The sequence below is a fragment of the Sordaria macrospora genome, chromosome 4 (genome assembly GCF_033870435.1).
Source record: "Sordaria macrospora chromosome 4, complete sequence".
Lineage (NCBI taxonomy): Eukaryota > Fungi > Ascomycota > Sordariomycetes > Sordariales > Sordariaceae > Sordaria > Sordaria macrospora.
The window spans coordinates 3,238,723-3,261,494 of NC_089374.1; the positions used below are offsets into that span (position 1 = coordinate 3,238,723).

The window sequence follows — 22,772 nt, forward strand, 5'->3', positions numbered from 1 at the left end:
GATGTACAGTAGATATCATCACGGTTGGTATGAACTTGGTCACAAAGTCCCACTCCCCCGCCCGCTATACCTCGGGGTTGAGCCAGATCTTCGCTAGGCACCCGCTTACAACAACCACCCATCGTTCAGATGCTATCTCGCCGTTGGACGGAGTCCCGATGAGCATTGTTTGGACAAAGGCAAGTGCGGCGAGATGGTTACATGTCCTTGTCGAGCGTGGCCAAATCCAGGCTTCCATTGGTTACCATTCCCGCCTCATCTCGACCCATGAGCTCCGCGTGGTGATTGAAGACAAAAGCATATGGACAAGACCAGCCATGATGTTTGCTAAATCATGCCGAACCGATTGAAACCTCAGGTCTATCAGGGGATTCCAGAACTGGGGCCAGATTTTCCTCTTTTTTCCCGCTTCATCTTCGGAAGTGGTCTCTGAAACTCTGAAAGATCTCTATCGATAACATCCCGGACTTGAGTCTCATTTATTACTTACCTACGACAACTGGATGCTCCCTTGGCATGTTAGACATTGCTGTTCGAGACGCAACGCCCATGTGGTCAAGTGATTTTTCCAGGTTCATGATAACCCCGCGCCACTCTTTTACTGCCCGGTGCCGATGATCTTTTGTAGAAAGACACTTCTCTACACACCAAACTTCACTCAACCAAACGGCTATCGGCTCCGACGGCATGTACGACATCGAGCACGTACGGTCCACAAGCAACCCTCTTCAAGCGCCAAGGCGAATGATGCTCTCCAATGGAAGCTGGTGGTTCTGTCACGGCCTGCTAGGTAGATCTGCCCAACAGCAGAGCAGGGCCCTGACACTTTCTCTTTCCTGACTTTGGCACTTTGCAAAATCAATTAACGGCTCAGGTCAAAATCAGTGGATCTTTGGGAGAATCTTGGAAAGCATTCATCCTCCAAGACTAAGACCACAATGACGTACATACGGCACTTGTCCCTTCATAACCCACTGGTGTGCACTTGTTGGGATCGTAGTGTACAGGGCAGTGAAATACCCTAGCGGCAATATCTCGATGTCTTTTTGTTTTCCATTCCTCCATCTTCTGATTCAGGATTCGCCATTTTCCGGCAGACCCTCCATGAGGCCCTGTCTGTCTGTCTGTCTGTCTGTCTGTCATCCATGGCTGGCACGGCTGGGAGCTGGGGAGCTGGCTCGGCTGGGGGAACTCCCAAGCCATAAAAAAGCGTCTGCGAGGGCGCCAAGGGCGGCTGATTCCTCAAGTCATGATGGGGAATGCGCAACGAGCAAGGATTCCTAGCACATGGGGCTCATGGGCTCCGGAGTCATTCAATGTCCCTCTTCCGTCCTCCGTTTTGTTCTCGCGATCCGCTGTTGAACGGACACTGTTGACTGGACTGGTGATATGATGGGACTCCTCATCTGATCTGATTCGATTCGGATTCCGATCTTCCTCCTCGTCCAGTCGTCCTGGGAAGTCCCCACGAACGAACGGTGCCACGGGCCTGACAGAGCAAGGGAAGCAGCACAAAAGCACCCCACCTTTTGCGAGATTCAATGCACCTTGACGGCTGGACTGGGACTGGACTTTTTCAACAACACCAACACCCACCCGACCGACCACCCTTCCCCTGCTTCATTGTTTTGTTACCCCGCGGGAGGATCTCTTCCCTCGCCCGTCGCTCGTCGGCGGATCTGGACAGCCTCCGACCTCTTTGTTGATTTCGATGTTTTTTTCTCCCTCTTCTGCTTCCGCTTCCTCTCCTCCCTGCGTGCGCCCCAGCCCCCAAGTCACACACATAACGCACACAACGGCTGGATTGTTCAATGGCTTATGATACGCCAATTCGAACCGCCGCTCACCGCTCATCCCGCTAGATGTATGTCGCATACAATATTTCGCGATGAATGTTGAAAAGAGGGTGTTCTCCCGATATCATCCTCCCATATGTGAGGGTGTAAGAGAACATGGCTGAGAGGATGGGTGTGTGCCGCCAACATCTGGACGTTTTACAAAGTGTGTGCAGGAAAGACGATGCAGGCAGTGGGTTCTTTCCCTTTTTGCTGTTGTGGATGCAGCCTTTCCTGCATTGCGCTAGCACACTTTTGAGTTAATGCATCTCGAGGTGCACGGACCATTGTAGTGGGGTACGGGCGAGGACGGGGCTCCGGGGTCATGGGAGCCTCAACTTCGTCCGGATGTCTTCTTTTCTCATGTCGTTCCATGCTCCATTCCTCCCGTCTTTCCTGTTTATCTGCGTGCTTTTTTTCCGTGACACATCTTAGCCATGGCCGTGCTGACAGTGAAATAACAGGTGCAGAGTCTGAAATATTACGACATGAGAAACAGACTTTATGAGGAGATCTAGACTCTCCCGACGTGAGCGATCATCTGGTTCACCAGCTATCGAAATCTGCCGGACAAGGCTCTTGACACATCAACGCGGAGACCTTTTTGCTCGCATACACATGATCATATGTATCGAATGATAGGACTATAGGAACGCGGTTGCAGCTCCATAGAGCCTTTTTCTTTCACATTCGTATGTATTGCGGAGGCAGATAGGGAAAAGTTCCCAGATTTCAAACAATATGCCGATGGTGGAAAGCCTTTCCCTGGATCCCACTTCCATATAGTACGATCACTGGGAGTGGCTGGCTCGATCACCTTGATCTTTTTGTCAGGTCAATACTGTACATGCCTACATTGATCGTTGACATGGGACCGCAGGCTGAGAGTGAGGTAAGGCGAGGCAAGGTTGCTCATTCCAAACCGAACAAAGACGACGCTGTCTCGCTTCTTCCCGCGCACCCTTCCGCCATTGAAATGGTCAAGTGACAAAGGCTCACGTTTCACAATGGATAGGGTATCGACGACATCACAGATGGTGGTGGAAAGAAAACACATACTGCCGGGTTGCCGAAGTCGGACATCTTTCGGTTTGCCATGGACGGGACGACAAAAAGGCAACACCCACACGGCATTGTACGACAAAGTGAAGAAATAAGTTATACAGAGGGTACTTACAGGCTAACACTTACACACATCTCACCTCACCTCGAGATATCACACTTCATTCTACATTACGCACATAAGGCTACTGCTGCGATACCCACCCTAGTGAGATGACTGCCTTGCGTTAGTTGCGTAACTACAACTTCAACAATGCTCTGGACGAGACCAGCTTCAAAGTCCGTCCTCCCTTGCTCGATTTCGTTCTTCATCTCGTCCTTTTCTCTGCCCACCATCTTCGACACTATCCGAGCATACCCCAAGGTCAATGGTTAAGATACGTATCCTAGCACGTGCCCCTCGGAGTCACAAAGAAAACCCGTACCATACACAGTTTATACACATACCAATCCCAGTCAAGAGTCTCCAAAGCTTCTTCTGACATCACCGACATATCCGGGGCAACGGTTGGTTGTCTGATAATGAACCAAGTATGGCCTTATCTCATCCGATCTCGCCTCATCCTGTTGCTGTTGTGGTTCATTTGACACCTGTGTGATATGCCCCCGGTCGGATCGGATAGGGTACCCCGGGTAGGTGTGTACGACGTATATTTATGCGCCGACATACTGCCTGTTCTGTTGTGGATTTGTGTCACAGCTTTGGTTTCGATGACACCCGACCTACCTACCGGATTCTAAAATTCTCCAGCGTGGATGGTCTTGGTTATCCATCTAAGATTTGGAACTTTGCTGGGGTAGGATACATACTCCAGTCCTGCTGGACTAAAAATTGGGGACATATACCGTCGCTCTTTAGATTTTGGTCCCCAGTATATCGGGGCAAGATGCCTTCTTTGGAGAGTTTCGTTATCCACGAGTGTCTAAGACACGCCGCGCGGCCCTTGGTGTTCAATCTGTTTCAATCCAGTTGCACATTTGAGCCTGGTCAAATCCAGTTTGAAGAACTTTAAACCTTTATGAGGCAGGTTGTTGCCGCGCTCAGTTCAAGATCAGGAGGGGGCACAAAGTTGCGGGGACCTGAGACTGATTCAAATCACCGATGGTCGTAGTTGTGAGTGAGAAGGGGGCAGGCACGATCTACCAAGCAAGCAAGGCGGTGGGAAAGACCGGGGGTAGAAATGCCCCTGGGAATTGGGACGGGAAGGAAGGGAACTTCCACATACCTTAGTAAGACACAAAAATGCTCCTCAAAGGGCACTTGCCACAACCATGATCAAGTCGTAGAAGGAAAGAACCACCGACAAGCTGGGGGCATCAACCTAAAGCAGAGCGACATTGGAGTCTTTAACTCGAATTCATCTTCCGGGTTTTAACCGTGCAGTCGTTCCACAACATTATCATCATCCGCCTCACCTCGAGCAACAAAAAGCCGAAAGGTCCGTTGCCAAACAAAAAGGTTAGTTCTCCCACTCACTGCCTCACTCCCCTCACTCACTTCAGTATCCCCTCAACCCCGTCCGCTCACACACATCCCACAATCTGCATCACACGCATTTAGAAAATATCTCGTGTATATGTATGTATGTATGTATGTATGTATGTATGTATGTATGTATGTATGTATGTATGTATGTATGTATGTATGTATGTATGTATGTATGTATGTATGTATGTATGTATGTATGTATGTATGTATGTATGTATGTATGTATGTATGTATGTATGTATGTATGTATGTATGTATGTATGTATGTATGTATGTATGTATGTATGTATGTATGTATGTATCTCCTTCCAATACTCGCCCCATCTGACCATCAGATAACGCAACGGTAAGAGCAAACCGGTCAAGGCATCAAGCCACCAAGGGCCCTACGGGTCCGGACCCGAAGACAGCCGCAGTTCATGTTGTTGAAGCCGGTGAGTCGGCATTGGGATATCAATCAGTCAACGGTCTGGGCTGGCTTTGATGAAGAATATGGGGCGAGACTGGAGGCAAGAAATGGGAAGTATGTAAGACTTGATTGGTGGTGCTGATGGGAGGGTATATATGTTCTGTTCCGGCTCGAGCTTGATTGAGGTGTATGTATGTATGCCATGCCATTGCTTTCTATACAGTGTGAGGGTACATGGTGGGCACACAGAGACAAAATCTTTGGCTTTTTCTCTCCATGGATGTGGGGAGTATGTGTTTGGCTAGTAAGTGTACCAGAGAAATGATTTCATCCTCTGATTATGTCAGACCAACATTATGTAGGAGGCGAACTACGTGCTGGCTTCACCGGTTTCAAGATTTGAGACTTGAGGCTATATCCGGGTCCGGGCCCGGAATGAGGGGGACCCTGAAGTCCCTTGATGCCTTGGAATCGTGGTAGGATGTCGTCCACTCATAGATTCTCTCTAACATGAAGTCGGTTGTGAGTACATTCCCTCTACCTACCTACCGTATTTTGTCTTTGAGTACACGCCACATCAACTCTCAAAAGCGGTTGCCCAGATGTTGCTGTATACATCTATAGTATACACGGAGTAAGGAAAGTCCTTGCTTGCTGTCGTTGAGACGATCCTGGCGCCATAGATACTATATCGAGATAGAAAGGTAAGATAGTCCGAGTCCTACTTGGTGTTGGTGTTCAAAAGTAAGACTTCTCATGGGAACGGTTACATACCTTATCTTCGTCTCTGTTTTGGGATACATGATGAATGAGTGAATTTTGTAAGCTGATATGAGGTCTAGATTCATGGTCCCCTTCTTAATAGCGTTGACCATGTGCTGACGCGTGCTTCATAATATAGTAGTTCTGTACTTGTGCATGGTCAAGTAATGCCACGATGTTGTAGGCTCTCTGCGAGAGATGCTGGGTATTGTGGGCCTGTGAGGAGAGACTGGCTGGAGAGACGACCAGAGAGCTACAATCACCCGGTTGGAAGGGTTCAGTTACCTATAACTCTATGGGTTTCATAAGGTTGACTGTCCATTTCAGGTTGCAGAGGCAAAATGTTTCGATGTATGGCGCACAGTTTTTTTTATCTTTGATAAGCGTGAAATAAATGCTCTTTGAATTTCCAGCTCACGAGCAAGACAATAGCGACAAACCTGGGACGAGAACAGTCGAAAAAGCTAGTTCTTTCATCTGGGAGAGCTCCATGGCGAACGTTATGAGTCCCAGAAAGTCTTACAAGTTGTCATTCACGTCAAGAAACTTTTTTTGACATAATATAAACTAGTCACATTCCCTGGAAAATGTATCCGAACGTAGATGATCTCTCCCATGACGGCTTCCATGTGACGAACACACCATATAACTCATCGCTGTGTGGCGGGGCACCTAGCTTTCATTCTCGATTGCGATCGGTCTAGAACTGGGATTTTCCCTTCTTGAATCTCGAGATTTTGGCAGATGACTTTTGAAGGCCAAGTCAGTCTTCCTGCTCATTGACAAGAGATGTACAGCATTTGGGCGTACGAGTTAATGAAATGGTCAGAACATGCCCTAAGTCTGCCAACTATCTCCGGCCCATACAAGCTGATAACTGCACGACTGAGCGTAGAGCTCATGAGCGAAACAAAGCATGCCAACCACATGCAATTTTATCTCAGCCCTTCTATCGCTAAAATGTGAAGACAAGCGGTCGGGACGTACGCACGCAGCCGAGTGTTCTCCGCCAGAGCATTATGAGAAGAGAATGTAGATCATGAAGCCATAAAAGTGGAAGTCTAGTGCTAACAGTTACTCCATACAATCCAATACCAACATATGTCAAACAGATAAACCCCATGTGCATTTTGTGCATTTTATCCCCTCTCTATAAAAAGCTGATGAGGGAGCGCATGAAGCGAATAAAGAACAAACAGATCATTAGAATGTTTATGCCCGCACAAGCTTGTCAGCCTCCTGCTCCAGAACAAGCTTCATCTTAGAAAGGAATGCCTGGGCCCTCTTCTCTTCCGACTTGGGAACCTGCAGGCTGAAAACGTTGGGCCCAGAGGTGGTAAGACCGGGAGTGGCGGGCTTGGAAGCGGCGACGGGCTTGGAGGGGCCGGCAAGAATGTCAAGAATATCGGCCTTGCGCTGCGCCCGCTGAGGGGCCACGAATGAGCCAAATGTGGGAGTATAAGAGCCGCGGGATTCCTTGCGCTTGACCTTGTCGAGACCGAGAACCTGGTCAAAGAGCTCATCGGCGGTAGGCTGGTAGTTCGCTGGAAGGGGGAGCTTCTGGTTGGCGATCTCGGTGGCCCGGGCAATAAAGGTCGAAAGAGGGAGGAAGACGCCGATGGTCTGGTGGACCTTCTTCTGAACCTCAATGACGGCAGACAGAGAGATAGGAGCGGTAACAACGGCTACGGGAGGAGGAGCAGGGGTATCCAGCTTCTTGGACTGAGCCTTCTCGGTGGTGGCTTTGATGGCCTCGGTGCTCTTGGCAACCTTGATGTTGCTAAGGTCAAGATGCGACTGCTTCTCGAACCTCTCGGAGACGGTGGCCGGAGTCTGGGCATTGATCTTGCCAAGGTAGGCAAGAACGTCACCCTTCAGCAGACGACCACCGGGGCCGGTTGGGATGATGTCCTTAACGACATCGGCATCAACGCCGTTGATCTTGAGCAGATGGGCGACGGAAGGATAGAGGGGGTATTGCCTGCTCGGGACCTTGGGGACCGACTTGGACGAGGACTTCTGAGGGGCGGATTCGGGAACGGCAACGTTGGACTGGTCCGCGGTGGTCGGTGGGGGAGGTGCCGAAGGTGCTGACTCGGCTGGCTTGGACTGTGGGGCCGCATCGGCCGGGATCTCGAGAGAGCTAATGTCGTCTCCTTCCTCCGCAATGACTGCTATCCGAGTACCGACAGGAACACCCTTGGCACCATCGGTCTGCATGATCTTGACCATGATACCATCATCCTGTGCCTCGACGTCCATGGTAGCCTTGTCGGTTTCGATCTCCAACAACACATCACCGGCAGAGAACTTGTCGCCCTCCTTCACCCTCCAGGTCGCAATGTTGCCCTCCGTCATTGTCGGCGAAAGAGCAGGCATGGTAAAGTTTTGAGCGGCGAGAGCAGCGGCAGAGGTACGGAAACCTGTTTACACGACATGTTTCCCCCAGTCAGTACGTGATGACTTTTAAACCCAGACCACCCAAAGCAGGGAACATGTTTGACGGGCAGGTGACGGAGGGAACCGACCTCTGACAGACTGCCTTGCCATTCTGGCAGAGATGCGACAAGCTGCTGTTAGCGAAGCCATGGCTGACTGTTGGGTATGTGGTTTTGTCGCGAAGAGACGATGCGAAATGCGTAAGGTAGTTGACGTGGATATCGCGGTAGGGCTGTGGTGGTTTCCAAGCAAGGAATCTCGAGAATGGGGTTCGTGGTTGCTGCTTGCTGGGGATCTCCAATTGAGCCTTATGCTTGACGTATGTAAAACGAGTCAGGTTCAATGCTAAATCCCACTCGCGACGAGGACGGGATGGGCGCGGGCAGTGGATCTTTTTGTTTCCTGTCAAGAAATCTGGCAGCGGGCCCGGCGGCGACAGAAAACGGATGGAAACCCAGAAAAAGCTGTTGCCAGCTTTTGTGGATGCAGGTGAGGGTCGATGAGGGACATGTTGGGGAAACCGACGTGAGAAGCTTGGGCCACCCTCCAAGTCCTCCGATGAACCCCCGCGCCCCATGTCCCCAAACCCTTCTGGGCAGCTCTTTTGGCGACGTCTTCACCACTGGCGTGCAGCGCCGTGCAGCCGTCTCTACGCAGGACGCGCTAAGAATTGGAGCCAAGTGGAAGTTGGAGTTGTCATCTTTGCGCTAGAGCCAGCAAGGGTTGGGACATCCTCGTCACTCCCCTGCCGCCAAGAACCGGTTCCCACCAGCGGAGCTCCTGAGAGTGGAGGGATCCGCTTAAAATATTCGAGACCTGGGAGCGGGGCCGGATCCGAAGATAACGAATTGATTTTGAACTGGACCCGAAACGAAACGAGACGAAATGGTACCAGGTGGCCGGGCCGCACCGTGATCCAGTTTCCCACCCCGCCGATAACTGACAAGGACCCGGACCGGAGCCGCTCGTTCTCAAAATCCACATAAAGCCCCGTTGCCGATCCCCGTCCCCGGCGCCGTACAGAACTACCACCCGGCATCCGCACTACGGTCACAACAACCTACCATGGCTTCCATTTCCAGTAGGCTCAGCAGCCAGTTCGTGCTATTTGCACACCGGACGGCGCCATGCGCCAGGACTCCAATCCAAGCTTCAGCAACACGTTTCGCCCTGGCCTTCAGCTCCGGCTCCGGCTCCAGCTTCCGCACCGCCCAAACGGCACGCTTCTTTGCCTCCAAGGCTAAGAAGGCAGTAAAGAAGCCAGCACCATCAACCACCACCATCACCACCGTCTCTGCCCCTCCCACCACCGTTCCCGCCTCCTATGCCGAACAGCTAGCCAAGAAGGGCCGGACCCTCCTTTACGAGGCTTCCTCCCACGCCTGGTTCCGCTTCGCCAGCTTCACCACCGGCAGCTTCTGCGTCGCCTACTCGCTCTACAACTATTGGAGCGTCCACCTCAACCCCCCTGACGACCTGCCCACCTGGGTCCCCTATGCCTACGGCGTCATCTGCGCCATGACCATCGGCATGGGCGGCTACTTCTTCATGGGCATGCGGCGGATCGTCCGACACATGGAGGCCGTGCCAGCCTCGCAGGTCGCCTCCCACCTCATCACCGGCGCCGGCGGCGGCGCCGCTTCGGGTGCGACCAAGAAGTCGGCGTCGTCCAAGGGCTGGGCCGAGCTCCTCACCATCAAGCCCAAGGCCGTCCCCGTGACCAGTCCGACCCCGATCTACATCGAGGTCGCCTACAGCCGTGCCATCCCCTTCCTGCCCAACAAGAAGGAGTACTACCACCCTTCCGAGGTCGAGATGCCCTTCCGCATGCAGCTGCTTTGCGAGAAGCTGAACTCCCTAACGGCGCAGAAGGTGGTGGCGAAGAACCTCCCCGCCACCAAGACGGGGCAGATGATTGCCGCAAGCAAGCAGAAGGTTGCCAGGGAAAAGGAGCGCAAGGAAAGGATGCAGCACCTGCTTACCTTGCCGTTCAGGGACGCGGCCAAGGTCTTCCGTGGGGCGTATGAGGGGCTCAGGAGGTCATTTTATCGTGAGGGCTTTGCTAAGGTCTATCTCAGGGGCGTGGAGTATAAGTTGGATATGACCTCAGGGTGGGCGTTGGATGATGGGAGGGCTATTGATCGGTTGGTTCATGTCAAGCCGAGTGCGAACATCAATGCTCTTTGAGCGGGGCGTACTTGGATGGGATGGTGAGAAGAGAAGGAAGGGAGTTGAGGTAGGTTTTGTAACCCCCGAGGCCTTGAACTTGTAGGATACGATACCATTGTGTAGACTACTGTAGCATATATGTATGATCATAAGCGGATGGTATGGAGTCAGGATGGACAGAAAGAATTGACTTTCGAGTTATAAAGATTGGATGTTTGGAAGTGTGTCCATGTCGTTGCCTTCAGGACCAGACGGCATGTCTTGATTAGCCAGCGCCTTGAGGTATTCGTTCGTTCGTCAAAGCTCGATCACACCTGAACTGTCCGATGGGAGCGTTATATTAGTATCGAAATACTAACAACAATGAGGTTTTTGTTAAACCTACCTACTAAAGTAAACAGTTTCTATATTTAAGCATAATGCGTGACAGGAGAGATGTGCTGGAGTTGTTTTTCCATGTTGGCCATCATGGAAATTGGTTGCCCATACCACAGAAAAAAAGGAACAAGGGAAAAGCAACGAACGGGGGGAAAAAAAGCCAAAAATATCAAGTTTTTGTCAGTCGAGACAAATCAATCCTTTAGTGAACAGAGAAAAAGCAAAAAACATGGGACCTGGGAGGCTCGAACTCCCGACCTCAGGATTACTCTGACGTTAAGCCAGATCATACAGGGTATGAGACCTGCGCGCTAGCCAACTGCGCCAAGGTCCCTTGTTGAGGAAGGGTGCATGAACATATACTTATAGTACACAAGTCTTTGCGTGCAATCTTGCGCGATGAAGACCAATCTCGCACTTTGCAGCAACAGTCATCCTATTGGCTTAAGAAAACAACAATACCAACGACTTTCCACATCACACCCTACTCGAAGCGGAAACCCTTCAATAGAAATAATGATATGTAAAAGTGCAGACTCCCTAGGCATGGCTACTAATATCCTTTGGCATGCAGGCATGCCATAAACCACAAAAAACAACGCTCAGCCGCCTGATTTTTTTTTGGAAACGCACACACTTGGTCGTCACCCCATCCCCTATCCCTTCGGTATGTCTCTTGAAAAAAAAACCAAATAATCACTCTCTGTCTCACCAAACCGCGCTTTCATTTCGCCGACTTCGAATCACCCCTTCCACGCTCCTCCTAGGCCGTGGCGAGAATAGTGTTCACAGTCGCAATCCTATTACGACGCTGTGGAGCAGAGTTCATGTTTCCACTTCCAGCTTGCTGTTGTTGGTCAACAGTGGCAGATTTGGTGACCCCATCATCCATGATCGAATCAGTCTCCCAGCCCTGCCAGCCAGGCCTATCAAATCCGTTTGGCCTTGAGGCACGCTCATGCTGAATCAACAGTCCACCCACCTCGATCGCCTCCCTCGGCCAGCGAATCTCCTTGCCATTGAACCCTTTGCTCTTCGCCTTGAGCATCAACTCCGGCCCAAACAGATGCGGGTACGCGCGCTGCATAGCTTTGAGCGCCTCTCCACTGACCTTGTCGACAGAGTCATAGTGACGCAACTTGAAGAACGGGCCTGCGAACACAGCTCTTAAACGCTCCTGCTCCTGCTGTGGAAGCAGCCCCAGCTTGAGCAAGAAGATGTCGTACTGGCAGAGACTGGTCCGACACATCCACGACCCGCCCTTGGTCTCGCGCTGGTACAGGCCCACCATGGCGGCCACGCAACCCAAAGCGCCGGTGCCGTAGTCTGACATAGGCATGGGCGGCACGCTGGGCTCATTTTCCAGACTCATGAACATTCCCTGAGCCCAGGCGACGCCCGTGACGCAGTCGGCAATCTGCTGCCAGCCGCGGCGGCCGGCCCACTCGGCTCCGGGAACGCCTGTTCCCCCGAAGCAGTCTTCGGCCACGTAGACGAACCCGCGGTTGCCGCGCTGTTGGGCTAGCTTGGCCAGAGATGCCGGGTCGCAGCCAAACTTGGCGAGGGCGCCGGGCCGGTATCCGTCAATGAGAACGTCGGCTTCCGCGAGGAGGTTCTGGAATGTTTTGAGATCTGTCTGGTTGCGAAGGTCCAGATGGGTGGTGTGCTTGCCGGTGTTGACGTCGACTTGGAAGAAAGGGACATCGGGAAGTTTGGGACCGGTCACCTTGAGCACTTGGGCGCCGTGCGCGGCAAGAGAGCGGCCAATGGTCGGACCGGCTATGACGCGGCACATCTCGATGACTTTGATGCCACGCAGGGCGTACTGAGGGCCGTTTGCGGGCACCTTGGGCCAGAAATGACTCTGGAATCCCCCCTCCGTGGGTGTGTGCGGTGGAGTCTCCGGTGCCGACATTTGGGGTGCCTTGATGGCCTCTACGGTGAAAGGAGGCAACGCTGAAATGGCCTTTCCGTGAGACGTTTTGAGGAAGTCTTCCCACTTGAGGGCCTCCACACCAGCTTGTCCGTGCTTGTTATTCATTTCCTCTAGTTCTGCAACGGTAAACTTTTTCACTGCAGCTTCGATTGTGTCAATACACTTCTTGTAGTCGGTCAATTGAGGATTGAAAGGCGGAAGACCGATCATGCGGAGTTGAGTAGTGGCGTCAAGTGAGCCATGAATATGGTAATATCTGCCATTCTCCTTGGTCTCGTAGAGGTTCGCAGAGAGTCGGCGATACTGTATGGACTGAGCCTGGTTGTAGTCGGTGTCTGTGGTCAAGTTAGTGAGGTGTGTCCCAAATACCATGTAGTGCCTAAATTGCTGCATGGAAATTGTAAGAGAAGATGAGTGTCTTACCTGGAATCAAACCCTTCGGAGTCTGTCCCTTGCTCTTGCCGTCAATGGTAGCAAGGTAAGCCGACATTAGGAAGCAGGCCGCCTTGTCGAGATCCACTTTGATCGATCGTGACTTCTTTCCATGATGAAGGTCACCAATGGCAGCAGCAGCACATGCCTCAAGAGCCTTGATGGCTGCTATGACATCTTGCTCTCGGCAAGGACTCGGGAGGTAGACTTGGTCCCCATGGATGGAAGGAGCGAACTTGACGTTGCCGGAATAGGAGCGAAACTCTTTGGGAATTTGACCTTTGCATTGCTTCAAAAGCTCGCCAAAAGCCTCTGATGCGCCAATGGCGACAGAATAGGGTCGAGTAGTTGACTTGTCCATGCTGTTGGATGCTGGGATACCGCCGATGCTCAGAGTACTGGGTCGGGTGGATGAGACACACAGACCGAATATCTGCGAATTATTGCTGAGGAGTTTCTTGGTAAGGAAGGGAGAAAAGAGGAGAGCTCGGAAATTCCTGCAGCCACGGGGTTCTTTTATACACCTGCCGTGCAAAACTTCAAGGTTCCCCAAAGTGAATGGCTAGTGTTCTCTTTGAACTGTCGCTTTCAAGGTCGCTTAAAGGTTACCGAGGAACATTGTTCACCGACCAGTCCCCATGATCATACCATCCCGAGTTATCATCCCTCGGACGAAAGGCAGGCGGGGAAATAACGAGTGAAGGGGATTGTTCCCTTATTCACTCCCCACTCTTGGAAACGTGGTTTGAATCCGGTTGGTCAGTGAAGGGAGCGGACTGGTTAAGGGAAGGGGTGGCAACAGACAAAAGTGAGAGTGAAATGTGATCTTGTCTTGGTCCGATATTATCCCGAGCCCCCAAAACATAACTTACCCGCCATGACCTTATAAAAGTTGCCTCTACTCTTCTTCAAACAGTATTTCTTGTGGTTCATGCCATATCAGACAGAGTTAAGGGAACCGAGTGCTAGGTGAAACAGAAAAGGGGGCGCGGTCAGAAACCGTTCATCCCACCAGCATTCCCAGCTTGTTTCAAGGATATCTCTAGCTACCTAGCCAAACCGGCGAGGCTGATGAGGCGTCCAGAGGTTTGGTGAACATAATGACGTGCCAAATTGGACTAATATGCGTCGACAAAGATTCTGCATAAGACCTGGCTCAGGATACCGTTCCAAGGGCATAATGTCCCGGCAGTTTCATCGGGACCTGGCAGGACATGGGTACCATTGGGGGGTAACTCGGCCGTCTATAAGAGGTTGGACAACATCCTGACCCTCGGTTCCTCGGAACGCCGTCACGAGGTAAAGAAGGGCCACGCTACTACGCTGCACCCGACCGGGGGGGGGGGGGAAGTTTCTGGGGGGAAGGGAGCGGCAGAGGCTGTTATCTTGTTGGATCTCTTGGGCCGGTTACACGAAAGAATCCCAGCCTACGATGAACGTGCGTGGAGTGTGCTGCACTCCGCACCCATCTACCCGCGCATTGGGGGCTTGAGAGGGATCTCAGACGTGGGGTATCCGTGTGTGATGTCGAGTGTTTGGCCTGTAGGGAGTAGCCGAAGACTTGACTGGTATCTTGCATGCACATTCACCGCATGTTGAACAGTTGAAATCTGGGGGCGGCCCGTGGTAACTTGGATAAGCCACAAGCCTGCTTCGAATAAAGGCATTCCCGAAGGGCTCAGATGCATGTGTGGGAGCTCAACAGCCATGTAACAATGGCTGTCAGCACGTGGTGGTAAAGTTGTTGCCCTTCTGAGCGCCTCTGGAAGGCTGAACAGGGTAAGTCCGGTTACATCTGGCGTAGCAGTTGCACTTTGATATCCAGAAGCCATCCAGAAGGTTGAGTGAGCCGCTCAAAGACAAACATGATTTTGTGTTAGCTCGGCAAGCTTTGAAGTTGGAGGCTTGGGGACGCTTTGCCGGAGCTGAGCTGTGTCACATTCCGTGTTTCCTGACTCCAAGAGGCAACCCGTGAGGACCAATTTCCGCGTCGCAATTAACGAACAGCAAAGGTCCAGCGAACTATTGGCCTCTTGTAAGATGAGAACATGGAACTAGGCTCGAAGGCCCTGTCGACCAGCCCTGGAGTTCCGCATTCAACCTGAGATTACTCTCATGCCTGTCGATCCGACAACGAAGAAGTATCCGAAGTCATGGTAAAAACGACTGATCGACTTTTTTTTCTTTCGCTTTCCGCTGCGAAGTGACCAAGTTCGGATGCCTTCTATTCGCCTCGTCCAAGTGTGACATGAGTGATGAGTGAGACTTGCGTGTCGGCGAGCTAGTTTTACATGGTTAAAGCAGCATAGAGAAGCAGAAGACCGGGGAGACTGGAAGTGATTTGCCAGCTTCCTTCCTTTTCACCGGTCATGCTCTGATGGTATCCATGTTTTGAAGCATGAAAAGGGTGCTAGTAAACAACCAACGTGCATTTATGGTAGGGGTGGTGTCATACTTACGCGTCAGTTCAAGAGTGAGAGAGGTGATCTCGACTTGAACAAGCTCAGGATGAGTTGGATTCTTGGGCTTATCAGGACCTGTTCACAACTATTATCGTAAGCGACCCAACAAGCCCAACCTTGGAGAGTGAGGACGGAATCAGGATTGGGTGTTCCGGCAAAAGTCCAAGAATGGAAAAGCTCATGCGTTCCATCATGAAGTTGGACTTGAACGTGAGGTTACCTAGATGTGGTTGTATGTAGCCGTTAACATGATGTTTAAGCGACTTGCAGGGAAACTGTTAAGGCTAGCATCACCATAATTCTTCTTCGACATGCCGATGCCACTACACCACTACGATAGCACACCTTGATGGCTCTCCTGTCTTTTCTTTTGCTGAGGCAGGAGGAGAAGCTGAAAGTCAGATCTTACTTGCCTCGTGGACATGTGATCATGGTGCGTTGTTGATGATTGGACTGGTGATATTGGGTGCTTGAAGAACTCGAGGACATCCAGGATGTCGTGACTCCAAGAAAGTCAGATGCTCGGGTAAAGGACGAAAAAGGCCAAGAGAAAAGAGCCCGAGTCTAGGTGCATTATCCGATGAAATACAGGGCCTTTCCGTCATCGTTAGGACATCAAAACTCATGCCTGTAGCGCTGGGCTGTTATTGGCAGGTGGCCCCCCCCCCCCAGGTATGTTACAGCGGGTGCACAGGGAGCGGAGACAGCACTCAGCCGACCGGCCGGTGGATCTTCTCTCCACTTTCAACCTCACCTCTAGAACTACTCCTTCCATCTCTCTTGAACCTCAATACACTTTCAACTTCAAACTTCAAACCTCAACTTCAACCCGACAACGTATATGGCTGTACCCTCTTCATATCAACGCACAAATACCCTTGGGTACGTACTTTGTGCCTCTTTGATGGATCCTACCTACCTCTCGATGCCAAGAGTCGAACAGAAGAAACGGGTTCAGCCGACGTGATGTATCACGCTGCACAAACTTGCAGTTGCAAGGCGCCAGTGCCGCAACCTACCTTTTGCAAACATGAAAACATCCATGGACTTACCTAGTTGGAGACTGAAAATGGTCGCGGACCTCGATCTGGCCCAGCCTTTACACACCTTACACGGGACGGCCGTCCTGGTCGAGCTGAGAACACAGAAATCGAGGCAACCAGATACCTATGGGATATTCCTTGCGGCCCTGGTCGTATTAATCCCCGGCTGTGTTCCCGAAGCTGACCTCTACACACTCGAAAACAGGCGCGACAGGGGAGCCAGACGAGACAGGATTCCCGAGGCACTTGGAAGCAGTGCTGATTCCGATACGGGCACCGTATTCAACTCTCGCTTATGACCAAAAAAACAAAAGTGATGAGGAAGGCATGTCCGTGGTGTGGCGCTGATGGCATTGGCCGTCTCTGAATGGACGCCACAGGCAAGCCTCCCTGTCGTCAGGCTCAGGGTCCCCAGTGCCATTATTTCTCCGTCATCCAATACCAAGGCTTCCGCTTGGTGCCTCACCGTCAAGCACACAGACATGCGTGACGGTGGCCGGGGACCTAGGACATGTTCGGTCTATCTGCTGTACAACTTGCTGTACGTATTTACAGAAGGCACTGCGACCTCGGTACAGCAGTCATCGGAGCATGGAGCTATTTGAGTGCTCTGCACGGCGTCATGGACCATGGTTTATTGACACAGATTATACAGAGCACGGGAGCAAAAGGTTATCCTGGTGCGGCCTTCTAGCAAAGCTGTCGCTCTATCGACTAGGATTCTCGACATCTGGACGCTTCCCGTATTTGATTGCAATATCCGCAAGGTAGTGCTGCAGCTGCCACCCTAGTCGTCCATTCGGCTGCACCTGTTATGCTGTACCTTCTCCTCCGTGTGTTCACGTCCGAATCGTGCCCAACTGAGCCGGCTTTCTCGTCACTGTCTACCTAACAAGGCCTATGCGAGCACTTGTTGGGTTTGGGTATCCTTGGGCGCAAAGCAACAGAACCGAGTTCGAGGTACATCGACAAACCACAGATCGATTTATCCACCTTACGACATACGAACCATTGACAGTACGAGACGGCAAACAGACACTTGACACTTGGAGCCGAGTCCCTCTCTTCCCATCGCCTCTTCGTGTCTTCCCCGCCCCCTACCCGATGCTTTTGTCTCGCTTTTCCTTCATCATCCAACAAATCTCACCCTGCTCCCGATTCTGGCTTCGTTGCTGATCACGGCTCCATGTTGCGTGACACGTTCTAGGTGTTATATCGTGGATCAAGCTATCTGAACAAAGCAACTAGGCTCTAGACGACGACAAGTCCAAATTGATCACCCGGCCCGGCCACGGCGTATCGGATCGTGTCACCAGCCTCCGGTACCAGAACCTGTCTTCGCGAGCTCCAATAACCCTTCAACCCCAGGAAAACCCTACATACGCTGATACGCATCTCCCGATCATCTTCGCTCCACTCCCGGCTCTGCTACCGGGGTGTCCACCCGTGCATCATCCGCTCCGTTACCCAACGACCACCGCGCCGCTTCCGCTTCCGATACCAGTCGAGGCCCAGTATCCGCAACTTCCCTTGAACCCCCGCTCCGCCCTCCGGTCTGTCGCACGTTGTGCGCTTTCTCGCCTTTATCCCGTTTCAGAAAGAGTCTTTACCACCCGACCAAGGGATGATTGTGCTTATCACTCTATAAACTCACTTCGTCATGACGCGACCAAAAGTGCCTGACGACAAGCGTCAGCGCACAGCTCAAGCCTGTGACTCTTGCAAACGGCGGAAGCAAAAGGTTCGTTGTTTGTTTAGCTTGTCCTGTCTATCTTCACGCAATCTCTGTGCCCTATGGTTCAAGAGGCTGAGATTTCCGATTTCGTTCATGTTGCTTGCCGGATCATTGTCTGTCCCAAGCCATGAATTTCCTTACAAGCATCCTACTCTCGGGTATTAGATACCGTCCTGGGTGCCACAGACCCATAGCAGCACCCTTATCATTTAGCCTCCTGGGTCAGCCTTACTCCGTATGCGGTTGGGACACAACATCCTCTTATCTTTCTGGGTCTTTGTGGGTTCTGATGGATACTGTCGCTTCCCAGACTCTTACTCAAGCACTCTATTTATTCGCGATCTCCCCGTCTCTTTCAAGTTTTCCCCTGCATGGAGCCCAACGTACACTGAAAAGCAACCCCTCGAGCATGCACTAATACGATTCTTCGGCAGTGCAATGGTCAAAAACCCTGTCAGACTTGTGTGAAGAGAAGATTGAACTGCTCTTACACGCCAAACAGCGCCTCAGAGAACGGCGCAGGCGAAACCATTGGGTCTCCTACTAGACGGAGGCCGACGGAAACTTCACCGCAAGCAATCCCAGCCGCGCTGGACGGCTCCACAAGGTCTCCGACCAATATCGGGAGTACTGATTTTAATCGGCCTTGGGATGACGTGCGGAGTCGGGGTCTGAAAAGGGAAGAATCTTCCATGTCCGGCCTGGCGGCGCCGCTGTCCTCAGCTTCGCTCGAGCATCCTGGAAAAACGTCCTCTTACAGCTCGGATAATGTTTCTGGCCGAAGCAGCACATACGGACAAGCAGAGGAAGCAACTATCTATACCGAAACCAGGATGTTACAGGATCAGACGGGTCGACTCCGTAGGTTTACTCATTTAACATTTGGATTTTGCAACGCTGACAGTTCCTAGTCTATATCGGGGACTCATCTACTCTCTCCATCCTACAGTTGATCCGCATCATCGTCGAGAGCACTGCGGGGCCTATCCTAGGGTCCACCTTTATTCATGATCCGAAGCGGCACCGTATCATGGAAAACATTATTGATTTCCCAGAAAATACCAAGGTTCCATGCTTCCTGCCGGACAGAGAAACAGCGCAAGTTCTGGTTGAGTCGTACTTTACGAATGTGGGTAGCGATGCTTGTCAGTTTGAGTTGTTGCTAACTGGGATTGTTAGACACGGGGCTTGATCGAAGTTTTTGACAAGTCATCATTTTGCGAAAGTGTCGAAATGATCTACGCTGATCCCCTATCTGCCAGTACATATTCGACATGCCACCTTTTCCTTGTGCTCGCACTGGGATTGCTTCTTTCAGCCCCTCAGCCAGGGAGCCGCGAAGACGAGATCGTCAAGAAGCTGTACAGCACAAAGCAGGATATGGCAGAACTCTTCTTCCGAAGTGCCAAATCCATGTGTGATCCCGAATACGGGTTCGAAGATGCCGACTTCTGGTCTATCCAAGCACTTTGCCTGATGACTGTGTACATGCTCACGGTTTCCAAACGAAATACCGCCTATGCATACCTGGGTGAGATTCCCCTGGATTTGACCCCAAGCCGGATCATAAGGTTGACAAATCAATAACAGGCATGGCTGTTCGGTCTGCCTATGCCCTAGGCCTCCATCGAGAGGAGACGATGCATCCGCTCATTTATCCGGAATCGACGCAAAGGGAGGTGAGACGGAACCTATGGAAGACGTTATTCATCCTCGACAGGTTCCTAGCCGCGTCTCTTGGAAGACCCGTTGCCATTGTTGAAGATGATTGCTCATGCAAGCTTACTATTAATGATGACATCGCCGACTTATCAACCGTAGGGGAAAACGGATCCGAGTCACTACACTTTGGATGCCTCGATGCCTGTGTTAAATCATGCCGCGTCATTGGCGTAACACTCCGTGTGTTTTCGAAGCGGAAGATTTCCACCGCGGTCGTCCAGGATATTGCAAACATGGCCAAATATTGGAGGCGGCCCTCACTCTCAAACTTGACGCCGCAGCAATCACGTGAAGGTCCGACAAGCCCAGAGCAGGGTATAGCTGCTCTCCACGCCAATCTCCTGTCATTGCACTCCCTTATTCTTCTGACCAGGCAGATATTCATCATGCACAACTGGAAACTCGACCAGCAACGCTCTGGAAAGGCGAACCCACCCTCGAACCGAGAGTCACATATGGTCAAGTTCTCCGAAGCCTGTGTTGTGGCATCTTACCAGACTATCCACTTGATACAACAAGCCAGGGAGGATGGGTATCTCCCACGAAGAAATCCGTTCATCATGTATGTCAAAATCCGTTTTGATCCTTAATGATACCCTCGAATCTTACCTGACATGCCTCAGATATTTCCTCTTCGCTGCGAGCCTTATCGTGCTAATGAATCAGTTTGCCTCACTGTACTACGCCGATAAATATATCAAGACCATTACCGACGCGATTTCGACCATGAAGTACTGTGCAGAGATTGACCCACAAGCGGAGAGGGTTCTCGAGATAATGGAACGCTTTGCACAAGTGGTTGAAACCTGGACCAAGGACCACTCATATTCCGCCCCAGTGCTGTCAGCGGACCTTAGCTGCCTCTATGCCAAATCATCCAGTTCTCGCATGTCACGGGAGAATGGCAGCTCAGCTCCGAGTGTCCCCAGCCCTTTGGACCCAGCAGGCTCAAGAATAGGCAGCATTTCACACCAGCCTCCTATGACCTCACCACCCCTTCCGCGGCCACAGAAAGCATCCGAAGTTTTTATCCCGACCCCTTCAACCACCGTCCCGGAAGTGATCATGAACGGAATGTCTGCAGTATCGTCGACCACTCCACCTATGGCACCTCCACTCGCCCTACGCCCTGGCCATATCACTCACTCCCCCCCTGACGTATCTGACGAGTGGCAATTTGACGACATCTGGAACAACTGGCTACAGCCCGCGCCGCACGTTTCAGCAGCACCTGAACTGGTTCATTTCGCCCCACAGTTTCTTCCCCCGAGCACAGCGGGCTCGTCCGATCCATACGTATCATATCCTCTTCGGGTGGATCCACATCCACATATACCACCGTCAGGAATCCGTGGCAGCGTGCCAATCTTTCACATGTCAAATATGGGTTAACATCATCACAACGATGTGACTTCGCTGGGATACCCGAGATCTTGCGGCCTCTCCGGCTCTGCGAATGCGACACTAGCCATGGTTTAAGCTGAATTTACCAGAAGTCAACTCACGAAAGGAGACAGGGTCCTCCTATGCTTATGTCCATTAATGAGTGGAAAGACGGGTTGATTATGATTCTACTGAAAAGTGTCCAAGGTCTTTCGCCAAACAAGCAACACTGAACACACGATCAACTACGCCCAGCGGGGCGATCGTAATATTGCCTTTCAAAGCTCTATATCATTCTGTCGAATCATCCGCCTCCTCTGCTCCGATAAAGCCCTAATTCTCCCTACCCAAAACGAAATCATACTCGAGATACCAGCGTGCCTTGGGGTCTCCCTTACGGGGCAAGAACTTGACCACCAACTCATCCTTCACTGCGAAAACCGCATCCTGTGTCAGATACTTATCCCTGTCATCGAAGATCTGTGTCGTCAGCGCGCGATGCTGCGGTGCCGAAACGATGAAGTGGATATGACCCGGCCTGTTCGGGTCCCGATCCAGCAACGTCAGGAACCTGCCAGCGGGACCATCAGACGGAATCGGATAAGAAGTCGGGCGCAGCGCATAAAACGCAAAACGGCCGTCTCGGTCAGTCTCAAACCGACCCCTCAGGTTCATCTCGGTCTGGGAATTGTCCTGCTGCTCGTACAGCCCGTTCGGGGCGGCAAGCCAGGTGTCGACGATAGCATTGGCGATGGGCTTACCGCCGGTGGACAGGACCCGGCCTGTGATGTAGGCCGAGTCGGCAATGGCTTGGCTGTACCAAGGTGTCGCGGGCGTCAGGTTTTTGACGATGGAGCTACCGTTCGGTAGAAGAGGCGCGTCGTGCCTGTAGAACGGACCTAGGACTGCAGATGGCGTGCCGGCGTTGGAACTAGCGAGCATGTTCGAGGTAATCTCGTCGACCAAGGACTCGAGACCGAGAATGTCACAGAGAAGCTGCGTTTCGTTGCGTCGGTCGTTGGAGATTTGGCCGCACTCGTTGAGCTGAGGAGCGTTGGTCAGAAAAACCCGCCAAAATGGCGAACAGGACTCGTCAGAAATCACGTACCATGTCAACAGCAGCCATCCACTCCGGGACTGTCAGGTTGACTTCTCGTGCGAACTCGTGGAGATGCCGTACAAGACTGGGCATGATTTGAGCCAATCTTGGATGCGCCTTCGGCCCCGTGGCCGCAATGACCTGGTCAATGAGAGACTGGCCCTCTTTGGCCGATGTGGGCTGAACCTCTTCAGGGGCCTGGTCGTCGGGGAAGGTGATACCCATCCTCAGGTTCAAAGTGGCGTCTTTGCCGATAACAACGTTCTCCATGGTGGCGGTATTGGGGCTTCTGGCAATGCAAACTCTCGGGTTCGATGTCAAACGATATTGGCAATACTGAAGATGTCGACCGATCTCGCGGAACGATATATGATGTTCAAAGTTGACAGGAAGGTCTCACATCCACAAGAACACCAG

General features: G+C 51.8%; 5 protein-coding genes and 1 non-coding gene across 6 annotated transcripts; 2 read left to right on the forward strand and 4 right to left on the reverse strand.

The window, feature by feature from the left end:
• Window positions 1–6,643: 6,643 nt before the first annotated feature.
• Window positions 6,644–7,977, reverse strand: SMAC4_00137 (uncharacterized protein). Its single transcript, XM_003351548.2, has 2 exons — window positions 7,748–7,977; window positions 6,644–7,666 (listed from the first exon to the last, which is right to left on the reverse strand). Exons 1-2 carry the CDS (start codon window positions 7,934–7,936, stop codon window positions 6,770–6,772), a joined length of 1,086 nt encoding a protein of 361 aa, XP_003351596.1. The 5' UTR covers window positions 7,937–7,977; the 3' UTR covers window positions 6,644–6,769.
• Window positions 7,978–8,855: 878 nt separating this feature from the next.
• Window positions 8,856–10,183, forward strand: SMAC4_00138 (uncharacterized protein; the record flags this gene model as incomplete). Its single annotated transcript, XM_003351549.2, has 1 exon — window positions 8,856–10,183. Exon 1 carries the CDS (start codon window positions 9,062–9,064, stop codon window positions 10,181–10,183), a length of 1,122 nt encoding a protein of 373 aa, XP_003351597.2. The 5' UTR covers window positions 8,856–9,061.
• Window positions 10,184–10,773: 590 nt separating this feature from the next.
• SMAC4_13650 lies at window positions 10,774–10,877 on the reverse strand. Its single transcript has 2 exons — window positions 10,840–10,877; window positions 10,774–10,809 (listed from the first exon to the last, which is right to left on the reverse strand). It is a non-coding gene; the product is annotated as a tRNA-Met (tRNA).
• Window positions 10,878–10,898: 21 nt separating this feature from the next.
• SMAC4_00139 (uncharacterized protein) lies at window positions 10,899–14,254 on the reverse strand. Its single transcript, XM_003351550.2, has 2 exons — window positions 12,903–14,254; window positions 10,899–12,814 (listed from the first exon to the last, which is right to left on the reverse strand). The coding sequence occupies exons 1-2, from the start codon at window positions 13,270–13,272 to the stop codon at window positions 11,307–11,309; spliced, it is 1,878 nt and encodes a 625-aa protein (XP_003351598.1). The 5' UTR covers window positions 13,273–14,254; the 3' UTR covers window positions 10,899–11,306.
• A 2,922-nt stretch (window positions 14,255–17,176) lies between these two features.
• SMAC4_00140 (uncharacterized protein) lies at window positions 17,177–21,400 on the forward strand. The gene is made up of 6 exons (XM_066089389.1): window positions 17,177–18,157; window positions 18,586–19,012; window positions 19,063–19,280; window positions 19,331–19,682; window positions 19,742–20,435; window positions 20,497–21,400. The coding sequence occupies exons 1-6, from the start codon at window positions 18,077–18,079 to the stop codon at window positions 21,263–21,265; spliced, it is 2,541 nt and encodes an 846-aa protein (XP_065946885.1). The 5' UTR covers window positions 17,177–18,076; the 3' UTR covers window positions 21,266–21,400.
• Window positions 21,401–21,419: 19 nt separating this feature from the next.
• SMAC4_00141 (uncharacterized protein) lies at window positions 21,420–22,625 on the reverse strand (the record flags this gene model as incomplete). Its single annotated transcript, XM_003351552.2, has 2 exons — window positions 21,420–22,300; window positions 22,365–22,625. 2 exons carry the CDS (start codon window positions 22,623–22,625, stop codon window positions 21,590–21,592), a joined length of 972 nt encoding a protein of 323 aa, XP_003351600.1. The 3' UTR covers window positions 21,420–21,589.
• Window positions 22,626–22,772: the final 147 nt, after the last annotated feature.